This window comes from Schistocerca serialis, unplaced genomic scaffold, assembly GCF_023864345.2.
Source record: "Schistocerca serialis cubense isolate TAMUIC-IGC-003099 unplaced genomic scaffold, iqSchSeri2.2 HiC_scaffold_849, whole genome shotgun sequence".
In the NCBI taxonomy this organism is placed as follows: Eukaryota; Metazoa; Arthropoda; class Insecta; order Orthoptera; family Acrididae; genus Schistocerca; species Schistocerca serialis.
The window spans coordinates 12311495-12332042 of record NW_026048462.1 but is presented as its reverse complement, the minus strand read 5'-3'; the positions used below and the strand labels follow the sequence as shown (position 1 = coordinate 12332042).

At 40.6% G+C, this 20548-nt stretch overlaps 1 protein-coding gene across 1 annotated transcript in view; it reads right to left on the bottom strand.

Moving 5' to 3' along the window:
* Positions 1–20548, bottom strand: part of LOC126452319 (collagen alpha-1(I) chain-like) — a 77774-nt gene that overhangs the window by 24882 nt on the left and 32344 nt on the right. Inside the window, exon 3 of the mRNA XM_050091062.1 lies at positions 5207–5376. Within this exon, the coding sequence (XP_049947019.1) occupies positions 5207–5376 (170 nt within the window). The remainder of the gene's footprint in view (positions 1–5206; positions 5377–20548) is intronic.

Sequence of the window (20548 nt, the reverse complement as noted above, 5' to 3'; positions counted from 1 at the left end):
CGTACATAATTTGTTAACTCACGTTAAAATCTTCGACAGAACACATGAATATCCGACAAACTGGTAAATACTTCCCACTGCTCATTTCTGTAATTTCTTTCCAGTGTTTCAAGTCACGCATTTGCTATATCGACTGCTCGCTCCGCAAACGTCTTCTCTTACAGTCGGTGAATATCTTGCATATTATTGAGAATACCCTAACAAGCCGATATTTTATTTTTATATTTTGTTAGGATACGTTTAGGTGACATCTCTGTCTTCATAGCTCGAAATACTGTAAAACCCTCGTCTACTATTACTTCTCTACTGTCATCACACTTCGCCTTTACGTGTATTTCATTTTTTAACGAGCGGTCTATTGCTTTTAGAATGTGTTCTTATTGTTAAATTTTGTTTTGTTAGTTTAGGAGTCCACTTCTTAGAAACTGATGAAATTTGGTGAACAGCGATAATGTCTATATATTCGCACATGGCGCCAGGTCCTTAGACAGACCTACCCACGGTACACTAGCCAGCTGGGGACAGATGGGTTTGGCGGGGCTCGGGAACAGTGCTAAACACGCGCTGAGCTGCGCTCGTAGCAGTCTCTTTCCAGACGCGAGGGCTTCCGAACCTCAGAGCATGCGAGCAACACGGTCAGTGCCCACCCTGAGCACCCGCCAGCGGAGACCTCATGTCACAAAGTGTTGTTTTGCTGCCCCTTGGTTATTTTGTCACCCACAAAAAGAAATGGTTCGGTGGTAGTACACTGGCCTCCCATTCAAAAGGTATTCGAGCATTTCCTTTCGTGATGTTTCCTTTCGAAATGGACGAAGCCTGTTTCCTTACCCAACGTTTCCTAAGTCCTCGTCGTGAGCGGTACGTTAAACCCTGATCTTCTTCCTTCCTTTTCAGTCATCGATAATACCTTTAGCGGAGAGCGTGGGAGACTTGTACTCACTTCACTGCTTCCATTGTGGCGAGGTGAGAGTGTCCCATCCACAGTCCACTTTATTATGCGTACAGCGATCCATAAAGCTACTTCGTTATGGATACTGTAAACTGCGTACCAGTATTTACTACGAGAATTACACGAAATTTGTGGGGGGGGGGGGGGAATTAACTAGTACAGGAACTCAAGCCAGCTTATCGCATTTGCCTCTAAAAACGACCACGTATGTCAAACAAAAACTATCGCGTTTGAAATTTCAAAGAAAACTTCCTAAAGTTTCCAATTTTCACTAGTTTTTTTTATCATCAGTACTTCAAACAAGTCACACGAGCTGATTTTTGTAATCGTGTTTCAATATTTTATTCAAATAAGTCTTTTGCAGGAGATGTGGAGTCCGCAGTATTTTTAAAATAGACGTAGATGAATTCGATGTCCTAAATAAACCTATCGCGGTCTCAGGGTTGTGTTATAATTGTTTAAAGCTTCCTGAAAAATTATTTTTATTATCGTTAGGTACATTAGCTATAATCTTAGTGAAATCTAGTAAATTCCATTCCTAGGCAAATGATTGAGATATTCCACACTCTTCAATATTGCGAAAATGTCGTAAACTAAATGCTCGTCAGAATTCCTATCTCTCCACAGCATTCGCGTTGGTGTTAAAACATGTGCTGTAAGACTTTAGCACCGTAGCACCATGCAGTGCCGTTCTGAGCAACGAAAATGTTCAGACACAAGGCAACCGAGCGGCAGACTAAACATAACTAAAACAAAAAAAAATAAACAAAAAAAGAAATACAGGAAGAACAAGGTATATCACCCTGGGTTACAGCGTACGCAATACGCTTAATCGGTTGATGGACCACAAACGTATATGCTGGACACTGATCTGTTCTGATTGGTTCCATTAATTATCGCTGAGGTGCGACTATAGAATCTTCCCGGGTTATTACAAGCGGTGTGAATGATCTCGGATGCTCAGAATCGCACGAAAACGTCGTCGCAACATAAATCGATCCGGCCGCCCTGTGTGGCAGAGCGGTTCTAGGCGCTTCAGTCTGGAACCGCGCGACCGCTACGGTCGCAGGTTCGAATCCTGCCTCGGGTAATAACGTGTGTGATGTCCTTAGGTGAGTTAGGTTTAAGTAGATCTAAGTTCTAGGGGACTGATGACCTGAGATGTTAAGTCCCATAGTGCTCAGAGCCATTTGAACCATACATCGGTCATCTTGGAAACAGTAGTATGTGACATTCTCACGCAAATCTGCGAGTCTTACCACTAGAGACATTCGATTTATCGCTCATTCAATGTCTGAGAGAGGAACTTCGGTGATGCGAAGAAACAAAATATCGACAAAACAGGGCAAAACGCATTGAAGGCAACGTGATAGTGCCAACTTCTTGATTTGCATTCATTTAGCTAACATAAAGTCTAATTTGGAAGGACTGTTGATTTTGTAGGATTACATTCACCGTTCGGCACCGAAGTACCGGGTGATCAAATAGTCAGTATCAATTTGAAAACTTAATAAGCCACGGAATAATGTAGATAGAGCGGTAAAAATTGACACACATGCTTCGAATGACGTGGGGTTTTATTAGAACAAAAAAAAGTATTGCTAGACGCGTGAAAGGTCTCTTGTGCGCGTCGTTTGGTGATGATCGTGTGCTCAGCCGCTACTTTCGTCATGCTTGGCCTCCCAGGTCCCCAGACCTCAGTCCGTGCGATTATTGGCTTTGGGGTTACCTGAAATCGCAAGTGTATCGTGATCGAGCGACATCTCTAGGGATGCTGAAAGACAACATCCGACACCAATGTCTCACCATAACTCCGGACATGCTTTACAGTCCTGTTCACAACATTATTCCTCGACTATAGCTATTGTTGAGGAATGCTGGTGGACATATTGAGCATTTCCTGTAAGGAACATCATTTTTGCTTTTATTGAAACTGATGGGTTCCTACGGATATATTGTACGCTAGCGTTAGTTTGTTACGTTAATTATTGCTATTCTGATCAGATGAAGCGCCATCTGTCGGACATTTTTTTGATCTTTTGTATTTTTTTTGTTCTAATAAAACCCCATGTCATTCCAAGCATGTGTGTCAATTTGTACCTCTCTATCTTCATTATTCCGTGATTTATTCATTCAAATCTATACTGATTTTTGATCACCCGGTATATACAAGCCTAAAGTACAATAAAGTTGATAAAACACAGGTTATCACATTGACATAACAACATCATCGTTTCAAAACGTAATTAGTGGTGCGTCTGGTATTGGACTGCTTGAATGCAGAAGTGACGTAGAATGTGAAAAAGTGGCTTTAATCCGATATGCCTATTGTTCCACTTTGCTTTAAGCACTTTCCTGAAACTGATAGGTTAATATCGATATATTGCACGCTAGCGTCGGCGCCATGACTTGTGGTGCCTGGAGCTTCCTTCGCACTCCATGGCGAGGGGCGCGGTTCGCATGCGCCTGTTTTATACCGAAGAGCCAAAGAAAGGTACACCTGTCTAATATCGTGTGATGCCCCCGCGAGCAAGCAGAAGTGCCGCAGCACGACGTGGCATGGACTCAAATAAAGTCTGAAGTACTGCTGGAGGGAACTGACCCCATGAATCTTACAGGGCTGGCCATGAATGCATAAGAGTAAGAGTGGGTTGAGAACTCTTCTGAACAGCAGGTTGCAAGGCATCCCAGATATGTGCTCAATAATGCTCCTGTCTGGGGAGTTTGATGGCCAGTGGAAGTGTTTAATCTCAGAAGAGCGTTGCTGGAGCCACTCTATAGCTATTCTGGGCATGTGTGGTGTCGCATTGTCCTGCTAAAATTGTCCAACTCCGTCGGACTGCACGATAGACATGAATGGTTGCAGGTGATAAGACAGGATGCTTACGTACGTGTCACCTGTCAGTGTCGTATCTAGACGTGTCAAGGGTCCCATATCATTCCAGCTGCACACGCCCCACACCATTACAGAGCCTCCACTACCTAGAACAGTCCCCTGCTGACACGCAGAGTCCATGGATTCATGAGGTTGACTCCATACCCGTACACGTCCATCGGCTCGATACAATTTGAAACGAGACTCGTTCGACCAGGCAACGTGTTTCCAGTCATCAACAGTCCAATGTCGGTGTTAACGGACCCAGGCAAGGTGTAAAGATTTTTGTCGTGCGATCACAAAGATTTCACGAATGTGCCTCCGGCTCCAAAAGCCCATATCGATGATGTTTCGTTGAATGGTTCGCACGCTGATGCTTCGTGATGGCCCAGCATTGAAATCTGCAGCAACTCGAGGAAGGATTGCACTTCTGTCACGTTGAACGGTTTTCAGTCGTCGTTGGCCCCGTTCTTGCAGGGTCTTTTTGCGGCTGTGGCGATGTCCGAGATTTGATGTCTTACCGGATTCTTGATATTCACGGTACTCTCGTGAAATGATCGTATGGAAAAATCCTAGCTTCATCGCTATCACGGAGATGCTGTGTCCCATTACGCGCCCACTATAACGCAACGTTCAGACTCACTTAACTCTTGATAACCGGCCATTGTAGCAGCAGTGACCGATCTAACTTCTGCGCCATACACTTGTTGTCTTCAGAACGCCACGCCAAGTGCTCTTCCGCCGCACCCAATTCATCTCGCCGCCAGTACGCTGAGGGCCGTTCCGCAGCAGCTGCTTCTTACAGGAGCGTGCTGTTGCATTCAAGAGTAAGCCTAAAACAGGTATTCAAAAATCTCATAACTACTCCTGTGCATAAAATCACTTTGCTCATTAAGTAGTAGGCCTGGGGTTTTTCTTTGATGAGCGTGTACTTCAATCTCTTCGAGATCGTTGAGATAGAGACTTTTTGTGCTTTATGTAGCACCTCCATTTGTTAATTTATATTACTCACTTCTTGTTTACTATATTTTGCATGTGCTCCAAATGCTGTCCGTTTGCTATGACTGCAATGTTCCCGTATCGAATTACAAAATTCCGCCCTGTCTGTCTTATATAAAAACTGTCGCATTCTGCACATTTGATCTTATATACTCCGGAATTGTTGTATTTCATTTGTTTTGTCATTGGTGGTTTATGTCTTAGTCTATGTACCATTTGCCCTTCATTCTGGAATGCCACAGCGGTGTTTTTTGGAAAGCATTTAGCAATTCTTTCCGACACACGCCCTTTGTATGTCAGGGTGACAAACTTCTTCTTAACTTTAATTTTCCTAGAATCGTAACGGATACCCGTGGATTCGTTTTTGATCTTGTTAAACATACGTGTAACATCTTGTGTCCTGTATCCATTAGCTGCTGCTACTTGTTTAATACTACCTAGTTCTTTCTGCAACTCATCGTCCTTTAGTGCCAATCTCAGGGCTCTGTTGCACATTGCATGAAAGTATGCTCTTTTATGCTGTGCCGGGTGGTGCGACGTCGCTTCTATGATGCTGTCGGAACAAGTGTCTTTTTCCATAGACGCCGAAAACGTGCCTGCCTCCCTCCTTTCTGACGGTCAAATGTAAATAGTTAATCGCCCCATTGTTCTCTATTTCTAGCGTGAATTGAGTATTTGGATGCTGCTCGTTTAAAACTTTAGTCACTTCTTCTACTTCTTCTGTTTTCCCTTTGAATAATAAAATAGTGTCGTCAACACTAACTTCCCCTTAATTTCTGGAAAAGAGCTGAAAACTTTGAGAACTAAGTCATTCATAAAAATTTCAGCTAAAATGCCTGATAGACTGTTTCCCATAGCTAAACCTTCATCTTGAATAAAAACTTTATCGTTAAAGATGAAACTATTAAAACTCAATGTGAACCCTAGCATATCCACGAGTTCGACGATTTCACCCACGCTCATTGACCTATTTTTTTATCAGGTTTTTCCTTATAATTTGCAAAGTTTCCGGTATTGGTATATTAGTGTAGAGGTTCACAACGTCCATTGAAGCTAGGACGGCGTCCTCTGGAATTGCAATGTCCTTCACTTCGTTCGCGAAACGCACACTATTTTCTACGTTATAAACTTGCTGGTATTTATACGCAAATTTTAACTTACGGTACAAAGCCTTATTCAAGAGCTCATTAACGGCTTCCTTTCCATTACAAATAACAAGCATTGGTTTGTTCTCCTTGTGCAACTTTATTCGCGCTCTTGCTTCTGGTGTTCTTGGATTCATCTTTACTAATGTACCTTTTTCACTTGGAGTGAATAAAAATTGTAATGCTTCTACTCTAGCCTTTAAATCTGCCTGAAACTTCTTTGTTAGATCTTTCTTGATTCCATTAATTCCATTTTCTTGAAAATACTGCACTGTCTTATCTACATAATCTTTTTCGTAAATCACAACTGAGATACTGCCCTTATCTTACTTAAAACTGGATTCTAACAACGCAATCGTGATTAAGTTAATTTCTTTCACTAACTTCAGCTCACTATATTTGTAATGTTTTCAGGCATTCAATTGCCTCTTTGGCTTTGATGGCGATACATTCTCCTGGAATTTAGTTAACTTAGCGTCCCTACATGCTACCTTTACTTCTGCGATCATTCTCTTGATGTCTCCATCTTGCAAGTTAGTTCGCGGATCATGCTTAATACCCTTATCCAAGAGCTTCTGCTCTTCATGAGAAAAGACAACATCTGTTAGGTTAACGGTTCTATCATAAAACTTTTGTACATACTGTATTTTATCTGTTTCCCTCTCTGCATTTGCTATTGTTCTACATAGATTAGTAATTTTCTTGTTATGTCTCTTTGATTTCGTCCCTATGTACCTGAATTCTTGCATCACTCTCATATTCAACTTGCGTAAACTGCAGTGGAGACAATAGGTTACCTAACATTATATGTAAATCGTACGCTAGCTCATTGAGATTCTTTCTCGATGTACCCTGGTTTGAACTCCTGAACTCCTATCTTATCCATGACCTATAAGATAATAACATATGCACAAATCTTATAGGTAGAGGGCCTTTTTTACTGTTACCAATCAGGTTTCTCTAAAACTGCGATAAAAGGTTTTAACAGTTTAAAATTCACTTTGGTTTTGACAGCGAACCGGTAGTTCTGCGCCGACAAGTTACTCTGTAACTGCTATATATTGTATGTTGGCATTTAATACGTTCCAAAATTTCTTTTTGTAAGCTCAGATATGTATATTACTAACTGTATCTCTCTTGTTAATTATATTTTTAACTATGTCTAACAGATCTGAAGATGGGCAGCTAGCCTAAAACCGGTCATTGAAAATGAAAAGTAGCGATCAAAGATTAAAATGCCATATTTTTATTTAATGAACGGTCGCGGAAATCCCATTAAGACAATCATGTCTAGTTTTGATAATTATCATATTACAGAAGTTAAGGATGGGCTTCCATCTGCTGAGTTACAACTTAATGGGGCTTCGTTCTACGAGAGCGAGTGAACATATTACTTGCCTGGGTATATCGGCTAGCACATCCTTCATGTGTGGATGAATATTCGTCCTGTGTCTGATGTTTAAAAATCGGGTGTCAATTATGGTGATTCCATATGTAAAACTTACGTATTCCTTTTGTTTAAGATTCCAAAGTTGGTACGAACAGTAAATTGTGGACGACAGTGATTTGATGAAATCTGTAAATATTGCACCCCTAAGTGCGATCTTGCCGCAGACTTCACTTTGATTTAAAGTGGCTGATGTGGCCTTTAACAGTGGTTATTTGCAGATATGGGTTGTCACTGGGTCTGCATTTATTTCACAAGACCAATTACGAGTAAGAGTTTCCTGGATATAGCTAGTACTCGGGTTAAATGTGTATGATCAGGCCAAAACGCAGCGTAAACAAGGGAGTTACTGGTACACTGATATGATAAATTGATTTGTACTGTTGATTTGCGGAAAGGTTGCAAGTGTGGTACATTCTCTAAAATTTTATGTAATTGTTTCAAAATATTATGAGATGAAGGTAATATCGTTTATTTCCTGTTTTAGATCTCTAAATCACAATTGTCTCACTACACCTGTCTAAAGCTGATGGTAAGGACTTTGAGACCTGTGTCGAAAGTAAATAATTATTGTACAAGTTTCTGAGTGAACTTTTTCCGGAGCGTTAGTGTGCCATTGGCCTACTGTTTTGGTATTGCACTTACGTTGTTTATTGTAAATTATTTTTCCATACTGGAACATTACTGGTTACTAGTTTTGCAAGGATCTCTATGCCTCAGTCTTCAGTAAATTCAAAAGACTGTATCGTGATGTTTAAAGTGCATGATTTAATTGTTGGTTATTTTAAACTGTTCAGTAATTACCTTAGGTGCGCTTAATTTAAAACTCAAGTGTGCTCAGTTTACCAGCTTATTTCTTACGTAAAATTGTTGTAAATTAAATTGTAACATTTTATTTTTCTGAGTGTTGGCTTGGCAGGATACCGTTAACTTCACAATTACAGAAATACCATATCTGAACTTTGAAGACTTAATAGCTGTACAGCACTACAGATGAGTAGAAAAAGTTGGTTGTTCAGATAGGGTAATTAATTTATGGAAAGGTAAGTATGGCAATGAGACACGATACTGAAATTGATTTGGATTCAGTCTAATTATACGGATACTTTGTATCTTCACATTACCGAAGGTGCTCTTCTACACTTCGAATAGGTGATTATTCAAGTGTATCTCGTGATAAGACATTCAGTTTAGGATGCGAATGGCTCATACAACAGTTTTTGGAATGAGCGGTTTATATTCCAAGCACATTTTCGTGAGGTTCTGAGCGTTCGAGATCACACACTTCCCTTGTTAGTAGAGTCACTTTGAGCAACCACGGTAATTACTTCCAATTGTATATTTGCTTCCTGGCTACCCTTTGTTCCTCATTTTTAAAAGCAAACGCTTCCACATTCACTTCGATGTAAGATGATTGTGTTTTTCAGTAATTAAAGCGCTTGTACGTCACAAACATTCAAATAGGCTAGGCGGAAAAAAAAATAATAATGGTGCGCAGCGGCCACAGCCCTCTTGCAGAGTACCGGCAAGAACTGCAGTCAAGGGCTCCGCTAATGAAACGGTCCGCTTTGTTGCCGGGAACTCGTGTGGCGGAAGCAGAACAAGTGTGCAGGTGCCAGATGAGGCTATTGGCCGTCGCCTCGCACTACTGCAACCTGCTATTTGGCGTAGGCGCCACCAAAGGGTGGCCAACTTAATTGCGGCTCCGCGCCGCCGCTCCCGTTAATTCACCCAGGGTTCGCTACTGGCCGTCTGCTCCACAGCTGGAGTTGAGGGTCCACACAGCGGAGTAAGTCCTCCCAGGCACCGCGCCTCGGCGACCAGCGGCTCAACTCAATCTGCCAAAAAGGCTGGCAACTCACTGTCTAGTGCAGGCAAGCAGGTAAGTATGCTGCCGGGTTTCGTGGTGTACTCGTCGTATTTTCGCCGTAGGCCACGATTTTCAGTTCGTTTTGCTGTGGAGAGACTTACAAGCTGGACGCTGCATATTTGATTTCGAATTGTACAAGTGGTAGGCAGATACATCGGCATCAGTAATGCATGTGTGCGTTCAGGAGATCGGTCCTTACAGCTACGAAATTTAATAGGTACCTTTCATTCGTTCAGTGTAGTACATATCAGTTATGGAACGCAGATGTCACAGTGATAATGACTATATCCTATTTTCTATGCAATATGCTCCTCAACTATCTGCATCTACACTACTGGCCATTAAAATCGCTCCACCAAGAAGAAATGCAGATGATAAACGGGTATTCATTGGACAAATATATTGTACTAGAACTGACATGTCATTACATTTTCACGCAATTTGGGTGCATAGATCCTGAGAAATCAGTACCCATAACAACCACCTCCGGCCGTAATAACGGCCTTGATACGCCTGGGCATTGAGTCAAACAGAGCTTGGATGGCGTGAACAGGTACAGCTGCCCATGCAGCTTCAACACGATACCACAGATCATCAAGAGTAGTGACTGGCGTTTGTGACGAGGCAGTTGCTCGTCCACCATTGGCCAGACGTTTTGAATTGGTGAGAGAGCTGGAGAATGTGCTGGCCAGGGCAACAGTCGAACATTTTCTGTTTCCAGAGAGGCTCGTGCGTTATCCTGCTGAATTGTAGGGTTTCGCAGGGACCGAATGAAGGTGATCGAGACGTGTAACAGATGGCAGCCCATACCATCACGCCGGGTGGTACGCCAGTATGGCGATGACGAATACACGCTTCCAATGTGCGTTCACCGCGATGTCGCCTAACGCGGATGCGACCTTCATGATGCTGTAAATAGAACCGGGATTCATCAGAAAAAATGACGTTTTGCCATTCGTGCACCCAGGTTCGTCGTTGAGTACACCATCGCAGGCGCTCCTGTCGGTGATGCAGCGTCAAGGGTAACCGCAGCCATGGTCTCAGAGCTGATAGTCCATGCTGCTGCAAACGTCGAACTGTTCGTGCAGGTGGTTGTTGTCTTGCAAACGTCGCCATCTGTTGACTCAGGGATCGAGACATGGCTGCACGATCCGTTACAGCCATGCGGATAAGATGCCTGTCATCTCGACTACTAATGATACGAGGCCGTTGGGATCCAGCACGGCGTTCCGTATTACCCTCCTGAACCCACCAATTCCATATTCTGCTAACAGTCATTGGATCTCGACCAACGCGAGCAGCAATGTCGCGATACGATAAACCGCAATCGCGATAGGCTACCAACCGACCTTTATCAAAGTCGGTAACGTGATGGTATGCATTTCTCCTCCATACACGAGGCATCACAACAGCGTTTCACCAGGCAACGCCGGTCAACTGGTGTTTGTGTATGTGAAATCGGTTGGGAACTTTCCTCATGTCAGCACGTTCTAGGTGTCGCCACCGGCGCCAACTTTGTGTGAATGCTCTGAAAAGCTAATCACAGCGTCTTCTTCCTGTCGGTTAAATTTCGCATCTGTACCTCGTTATCTTCGTGGTGTAGCAATTTTAATGGCCAGCAGTGTATATTCCTCGTGAACATTTTGTAATGTAATCTACCCAACGTTTGTTCGCCTTCATCTCGGTTTTTCGTAATAACTTCTCCAGAGCATGAATATAAACATACTTACAGTACTAATTTTGAATAATTACGGACTTATAGCGTCAGTTGTATGTTAACGTATTAATTTAACGAAGTTGACTCAACCACCATCAACCACGCTTCTTTGACTTTTGATGTTGCTGTAATACTTCCGCTACATAGAGTTTCAGGAATATTGTTGCCCCACTGATTATCTTCTTCCTCCAAATACCCAAGTTTCCATTTGCTCTTCTCAAGAGGTTCCATTAGTTCAAATGGCTCTGAGCACTATGGGACTTACATCTGAGGTCATCAGTCCCCTAGACTTAGAACTACTTAAACCTAACTAACCTAAGGACATCACACACATCCATGCCCGAGGCAGGATTCGAACCTGCGACCGTAGCAGTAACTCGGTTCCTGACTGAAGCGCCTAGAACCGATCGGCCACAGCGGCCGGTAGAGGTTCCATTGTCTGACAGTTTCGCTTCATTAGTAGTGCTTGTTGTTGCTGTACAAGTAATCAGGTTCCCTATTCTTTAAGTCCGAAGTGTTTCTGCTTTGTAAATGTGAACATGAACAATACAAGTGGTGCTCCTACGTAAACGCTATCTGGTGAAGTGAGTCACCGAGTTCATCTGAAAATGTGTACCGGTGTTGCAGTTACCTTTCACTAAAAGTAATTAAAAAATGTGAATCTGTACACTAAGGAAACTGTCCTGTTCAATTCTGTATCGTGTAGTGCATTGAACGGTTCGTGATGCCACAATGTGTGACTTGCAGTTCAAACAGACAAAATGAACGAATTAAAAATTTTAGCTAAAAGTACCTACCAAACTTTGAAAAAATAAGTATCCAAAATGCTTCTGTGAAAGTGTCCTGTAAGTTTCTGTACGCAACCTCAAGAGTATGTCTGCCTATGAAATGAGATCTGTATTGAACTTTACCTGAACTGCCCCTGAAGATTATTTTGAAATGCTGTGTTACCTGTGAGTAACTGTGTCCCGACTGATGTTAGACTGGGCCCAATATGTTTTCATGACTTACCTTTTGGCAACGGAAACTAGGTAGTGCTCGAAAGTGATAAATATTAAAATACAGCGCCGTGGAAAACTAGATAGAGAAAAATCTTGCCAAATGGAATGTAGCCAGAAGCAGTTGTGCTAAGCGCGTCAAATTTGTTTTGTGCAACTGTGCGATGACACATAATTAGAAAATTAAACTTCCGTGAGGAGATGGTGGAAGACACGGCTGATTAATGGTTGAAGAGAAACTAACATTTAACATTGCATTATGAACCCCATTCCCTAACAATGACAACCTAAAAATTACAACTCCAACAAAAAATTATACACACCAATACACACACACAAGCTGAAATTGTTTCCTTGACTGTCTTCCCTGCTGTTTGTATCGTGCACCAACTGGTTTGGTTATAAAGTGTTGCCAACAACTTTCTGTGAACCAGGAATGTACACGAGAGCAAAGTGAAATTCTTGTAGGTACAGAGCTCAACGTCTTATATAGTCTTGTGTTAATACAAATAACAACAAAAATTGAAGTGTTTGATACCCCAAAGAAACCCTAGTGTGCTTTCCAAATAAATAGAAAAGAAAGTCCATAAACGCGTATACAATAGGCAAAGCATCTAATTCAGTGGTGGAATAACTTCGTTCAGACTTGGATGAGACACGACTAGCAAAAGCTGTTCTTTTTTGTATGACGTCACCATCCTCTTCCACTTTTTCAAATAGAAGAGCATCAAGACAAATCTTTGAAGCAACCGTCGGAAAAAAAAACCACAGGATAGGTCTGGATGAGGCAATTTCGGTACAGCAGCGATTGCATCTTTTAAACATTGAAATTCTGTTTGATCTTGTTTATCCCAGTGCCACACAGTACTTTTTCCGATTTCACGCAATCTCGGACTCAAAACAATCTTAAAATTTAGAAACAGACGGTAGAAATTTAGTAAATCAAGAAAACAGTGACCATGACATTTCATGGTAGGAACAGCAATCATCCTACTCTTGTCTATCTTGCCTCGTTCAAGTTAGATACCTCTTGATGAAATGGTATACACGAGAAGTTCAATTCTTCGTCTACCAATCATTAATTCTCAAGGTTAGCTGTAATATCAGATTCTAGAAAAATTTATAATAGAGAGTTAAAAATACGATTGTGTTCCATGACCTTTCAGCAATCAATATGTCGTCAACATAAGATGTAATATGCTCTTTCAGGTAATCATGAAGGATGGTGTTTAAACCACAAACAAATGTGGATGAAGAAATGTAAAGACCAAAAGGCAATTTACAAAACTGGTGAATACTCCAGAAAATAGAAATACAGTGTGTTTCGACAATCCAAACGATACTCAGTATACCATAAACTTGTTCATAAGTCGACAGAGGACACCAAACAAATTTTGAAGAAAATGTTTAACGTTTGTGGTCTTTCAGTCTCGGGCAATATGACAGTTCTAATGTGTCTTGCGTGTAATACAAGTCTGATAGATCCATCATTCTTCTTTGCAATACGGAGGGCATTGTTCCACGAAACAGCTATGGTTTCAATAATTCCTTGATATAAAATTGTTTGAATTTCTGCCTTGATTTGTTCTTTGTCGTGTACTGAATCATGTATGGCGGCAAGCAATATTTGCGTCCCTTGACTCGAAATTTGTGCCGAAAACCTTTAAGACTGACTGCTCGATGAGTGAAAACAACGTACTGGGTTGGAATATGTAGGAGAGATCGTTTTTATCTTCAGAACAAACTTCGTTTAATTTCTCCTGTATCATGCTTTGTGTATCAACAACAACCTCTGCGTAGTGCCAAAAGTTGTGTACATGAATTACATCATTATGAAGAAAACTGTGTAGAAAATGCAATGTGTGCTGCATCAGAAAACATACTCAATTTACTATATTTTCCTGACTAGAACTCCAATTGCGCAACATACTGACTTACCTTCAACCTCTAACCCTATCTCATGACTATCAATATTCAATACAGCTTTATGCTGACTCAAAAAGTCTACTCCTAAAATTATATCAGTGGACAGAAAATGTACAGTCAGAAAATCCATAAAAAAGTTTGTTAGCTTCACACTAAAAATCTAAGCATGTCTCTTGTTTGACATCTACAATCTTTCCATAAATCACACATTAAATTCATGTCTTCCATAATGGTAACGTTGCTTTTGCTTTTCACATTCGCTAAATGCCGTATCACTAGCTACCGACACAAAATTACCTGAATCCAAATCAGCAAAAAGTGTAATATTTCCTACAGAATGCTGCTAACTGGGTGGGAAATAGAATGCCTTCTTAAACGAACAAAATTTAACATTTTGGAAGCGGTATTTTCTATGTGATCTAACACATCGTTTGCTGCTGCAGCTGACTCACTCTACCTTGTAATGCCATTTGGATCCTATCTGCAATTGCCTTGGTTGTTCTGAATAAACAGATTTTAGTTACCATAATTTCTGTTACGATACGATTTATATGTACTGCCTCAGTCGCGGAAGCTGCTTCTGTTATGAAGATTGTTTGTTTCATGCCAGTTTTGTGTGCCATATGGTTCGTGTTGAAACGATCCAAGTTTTCAAAATTTTTATGCGGGTGCCAACTGTTTGGGTTCGGGGAAATAACTTTGTCTATTGTAATGTTGTTTGTAGGTACCATGACTGTTTATTACCAAGCTATCATCATTATCTAGATCTAGTTCCTCCTGAAAACCTAGAAATTTTTCAAAATCGTCTTTGTATGTGGATGCATGTATAACGTGTCTTGAATATGTCTATAGTTTTGTCAAACAAATACACATGAACGCAGATGAACTATATTGATTCCGCCACACAATGTCTTCAAAATAACATGCGGGGATTGAAACAAGTTATTGATCCACGTCTTTAAGCGTAATAATTCCACGTGCTATTGTGTAGCCTGTGACAAATATGCGGATTAGAATGGGTGATAAAATTCTCCAAAATTAACCTTCTCTCTCTATAGAGCGCATCATTGTGGCTGGTTCACTTCCTAGGTATCGGCACATGAATTCCAATTCGTGACCAGGTTGCTGATTAGGTGTTAATAAAAATTCGAATTGGTTCACCCAAAGTTGTGAATGAATTCTACTGCCAGAATTTCGAAATACTTCACATTTTGTAACCGTCAGGAAACGATAGTAATCGAAACTGTCATTCTTCAGTGCTCTAGAATGTTCTTTCTTGCATCACACCAGCTGACCACTATGTTGTATTCGAAAGCAATTTTGTTTCCGAGATGGTCCACCTGAACGCCCTGAGTCTCCATGAATATCTAAGTTGTCTGAATACAACTGGATAAAATCACTACCGTCGCCGCTTCGAGCAAGTTTCCTTTCTATCTGGGATAGCTGATCACGTATCATATTTAACTCCTGTTCATTTTACCAAATATAAATCGTTTCAAAGCTTGGTATTCTTCTGTTTAAGAAAAATGAAAGTCCCATAAAAATTTCACACATACTAAGAAATATTTTACTGGTAAAGTATTGTCGGAATGCCTGTGTTGGTCAACAAACAAGTTACCTCTGTAGTTAGTTCGTCAACTTTCTAAGAAATAGTACCCAGTTGTCCTTTCCATACTCATGATTTTAATTACTGTGCTTCTGTTGTTGACCTATTACGCTAATCGTGGTATCAAGATGCTCGTTCTGTTCTTTTACTTGAGTGATCAAGGGACTCGGAGCTACACTATTTACCTTAACTAACAAATCCTCTTTATCCGAAGGGTGATTAGTTTCGTTATTTGAAATCATCTTATCTACCCTTTTATCTATTTGTAAGCTTGTTTCGTTCTGTGACCTCAGTTCTGTCTCAACATTACCCTAGTCATTCTATTATTTCTTTAGAGTTCATCACCAATCTCTTGCCTAATTTGAACTGACAAAATCTGTATCCGTGATTTTATTTCTTCCTGTGGCTTTTCCTGTTTCCTAGTATTTCCTGCCACTTTTCTCTTTACCTACATCTACATCTATATACATACTCCGCACAGTGCTTGGCGGAGGGTACCTGTACCACAACTAGTCGTTTACTTTCCCGATCCACTCGCAGATACAGAGAAGGGAAAACGACTATCTATATGCCTCCAGATGAGTCCTAATTTCTTCACAATCCCCATAAGAAATGTGTATTGGTGTCAGTAGGATCGTTATGCAGTTAGCCTCAAATGCCGGGTTCGTAAACTTTCTCAGTAATGTTCTCTCAAATGAATGTCTTTTTCCCTCCAGGGATTCCCACTTGAGCCCCCGAAGCACATCCGTAACACTTGCATGCTGATGCAACGTAACGGTAACAAATCTAATAGCTCGCCTCTAAACTGCTTCGATGTCTTCCTTCGATCCGACTTGATACAGATCCCAAACACTTTAGCAGTACTCAAGAACAGGTCGCACTTACGTCTTATATACGGTCTACTTTACAGATGAAGCACACTTTCCTAAAATTCTCCCAGTAAACCGAAGTTGACCATTCGCCTTGCCTACCACAATCCTCATAAACTCGTTCCATTTCATACCTTTGAAAGACATGACTGTCAAGAAGACCACTACTAATGCTGTATCCGAACATTTCATGTTTGTTTTTCCTACTCATACGCATTAACACACATTTTTCTACAGCTGCCATTTATCATACCAACTAGAAATTTTGTGTAGGTCATTTTGTGTCAGCCTACAGCCACTTATCTTAGACACTTTCCTCACTGGGTTCCACCACTTAAGAAGTCTTCGAGCCATTCACATATCTGGGGCCTATTCCGTATTCACGTACTTTCGTTAACAGTCTGCAGTGCGGCACCGTGTCGAATGCTTTTCGGAGATCAGCTAGTTGCCCTTCATCCACAGTTCGCAGTATACCGTGTGAGAAAAGAGCAAGGTAGATTTCGGACGAGCGATGCTTTTTAAAGCCGTGTAAATTTGTGAACATGAGCTTTTCTGTCTCTAGGAAATTCATTATATTCGAACTCAGAGTGTGCTCTAGAATTCTGCAGCAAATCGATGTTGTGGATATAGTTCTCTAATTTTGCGGGTCCGGTCTTTTACCCGTCTTATATACAGTTATCTGCGCTTTTTTCCGGTCGCTTGGCACTTTGCATTTATCGTGAACCTCTCGACCAGCGCAGATTGAGTAAGGGGCAATGACGTAGAGTACAGTTTACAAAACCGAATTGGTATTCAATCCGGACATGGCGACTTATTTGTTTTCACCTCTTTCAACTCTTTTCTAACTGTTCCTTCCATCGACAGCAACAGTCCTATAATACTGACATTCCCATATTCTACACTAGTGCCAACAAAAGGTGACACAGGTACAATTCGCGCAAAAGAACTTGACGCAAAAGAGGGAATCTACAGCTGGTGCCTGAGTTTGTTGTGAAATGCTTCTGTATTCTGGCGTCTCATTTTCCCACTCATTCTTCCTCAAATCCAAACCTCCAGTATCAGTGCCCAATCTATTACTTTGATTCATTAATGAAATAGTTTGAGCCTGCACTTCTATAAGGTTTTTGAAATTTTCAATGTCGTTACTGATTTGTGATACATGTTCGACAAAATTAATTTTACCCAGTGCATAATCCTCGTTTTGAACTTCCGTCATTCCTCTCACATGAGCACTGGATGTAGTGTTGCTAACTGTTAGTGTTTAGTGCCTTTATGTCACAAAAATGAAGTAAGATTTCTATTATTCACAAAAATGAAACTTTCAATCGCGAACTGTGTACTTAGGCTGTTTATGTTTTCTCTATGTAAGTAGGCTGTTTATGTTTTCTTATTGGCAACGTTACGTAGCGCTCAATATGAAAATCACTGGCTGTGCTGTGTGCAGTCTGTGGCTGCTTTGCATTGTTGTAATACTCGCCATTGTAGTGTTAGGCAGCTGGATGTGAACAGCGCGTAGCTTTGCGCAGTTGGAGGTGAGCCGCCAGCAGTGGTGGATGTGGGGAGAGAGATGGCGGAGATTTGTAATTTGTCATGAACTGCTATATTTATACATGATGATATCAAGGTAAATACATTGTTTGTTCTCTATTAATATCTTTCATTTGCTAACTATCCCTATCAGTAGTTAGTGCCTTCCATAGTTTGAATCTTTTATTTAGCTGGCAGTAGTGGCGCTCGCTGTATTGCAGTAGCTTGAGCAGCGAAGATTTTTGTGAGGTAAGTGATTTGTGAAAGGTATAGTTTAATGTTAGTCAGGGCCATTCTTTTGTAGGGAATTTTGAAAGTTAGATTGCGTTGCGCTAACAAAATATTGTGTGTCAGTTTAAGCACAGTCATGTATAATTGTTCAAAGGGGAAGTTTCATATGGCGACCCTGCCAGGATAAATGGCCTCCCTTTTTTTTTTTCTACCTGTCCCGCTGAAAGGCTAATGGCTTTTTTTCGGGCGGCTGTCACCCAGGTGGGTGCCCGCGACGCATTACGTGCAGGTGGGCACTTAACTTTCTTACGGAAATATTTACGACAGCGGTTTCCGCTACAGTGACAGTCTCACATAAAATTTTCACAGGTCGAAAATTTACGTTACAAATGTGTAGGAACAAAATCCTGTAAATATAACAGTGACCAAAAAATTTTCGTCGGCATTGTGGTACATTCACGCATTTACACACATTTCATAACTCTTAAAGTACGATTCTTGGTTTCCAACATCCTTTTCCACAAATGAAAGTCCCTAACCACTACTCATTATTCCTTACCTCATTATACATATACATATTCATCGACACTTCTTCAATATTTAATCATGAGCAATACGTAGCATAATAAACATTCCTCAACAACATAATACACATCGTCGTCATAATAATAACATCATAACACCTCAGTCAAATCTCAAAAACGTCGTAGGTTTCAGCTATAATGTCAAAACCTAAAGAAAATTCTCTGCTCATTTCAATAGTGTCATCTACCTCAAATGTACTTTAAAATCATGCTCCCTTACCAAGTACATCATTCAAAGCTCTCAGAGTATCACAATGGTTCCGAAAAAATATGAACAGTTCACAAAGTACAGACAAAATACAGTTTCATAAGTGTGAAGTTATCCAACTGTGTAATTGTGTAAACATGTATCACTGATGTAGTAAAAAAAAAGTTTATCTCTCAGTTAAATGATCAGATAGCTGTGTAATTTATGTGTTAGAGGAATATGGTACCGATGTGTAAAGTTGTATAAGCAAATACCATATTAGCTAGGGCTCCTTGTGCTTGCCAAACACATGGTACACAAAGTAGGCGTGTACCCCCCTGAGGATTAATGTAATTATACCCTCAGGTGTTACAGATTACAGCAATGGAATGAAATGTATCACTGAAAACTTTCTTTGTAATTCAAAAATCTTTAAAAATAAATGGTTTAAGTACAAAATTAATCACTGTGTCCTCTGGTATCTCACAGAAAGTACTTTAAACCCAGAATGTATTTTCAAGTAAACCAAAAGTTGCATTAAAATCTCATTAGCAGTATCAGTATGTGTCCTAAGTATGTAAGCCTGATAGTCGTTACGTAATCGTGCAACTAACAAGCAAGAATGTACAATTAACAACACTGTGTCGTCTGTTCATTATAACAATGCATTGGTAATTTCTGTTAAAATAAGTTCTCTTGGTTCTTGACTGGATATTTCACTTCAAACATTGTTACATGTTAACAGTTTCTTAAGTCTTTCAAAGCATACTAGAAATGTCCCCTTTGAACAATTTATACATGACTGTGCTTAAACTGACACACAATATTTTGTTAGCGCAACGCAATCTGACTTTCAAAATTCCCTACAAAAGAATGGCCCTGACTAACATTAAACTATACCTTTCACAAATCACTTACCTCACAAAAATCTTCGCTGCTCAAGCTACTGCAATACAGCAAGCGCCACTACTGCCAGCTATATAAAAGATTCAAACTATGGGAGGCACTAACTACTGATAGGGATAGTTAGCAAATGAAAGATATTAATAGAGAACAAACAATGTATTTACCTTGATATCATCATGTATAAATATAGCAGTTCATGACAAATTACAAATCTCCGCCATCTCTCTCCCCACATCCACCACTGCTGGCGGCTCACCTCCAACTGTGCAACGCTACGCGCTGTTCACATCCAGCTGCCTAACACTACAATGGCGAGTATTACAACAACGCAAAGCAGCCACAGACTGCACACAGCACAGCCAGTGATTTTCATATTGAGCGCTACGTAACGTTGCCAATAAGAAAACATAAACAGCCTACTTACATAGAGAAAACATAAACTGCCTACTTACATAGTAAGCTGCTGTTTGCCAGGCATAGTGTTACTGAATTTGACTTTGTGTTACTCTGCTAAGCCAGTTTTACTACTCATTTATTTTTTTTGTTGCTTCACATTGGCTCATATTAGTTGCAATGTTGCATTGCTTGGTAATGTAGATTTACTGTAGCTTGCTTTGCAATTTTCCAATTTTTTTGTCATTGCTGTTTGTGTTACTTATTTTGTGCTGCTGCATTGCCTCGTCCCTTAGTTTAGCATCTGAGCTCAGTAGAT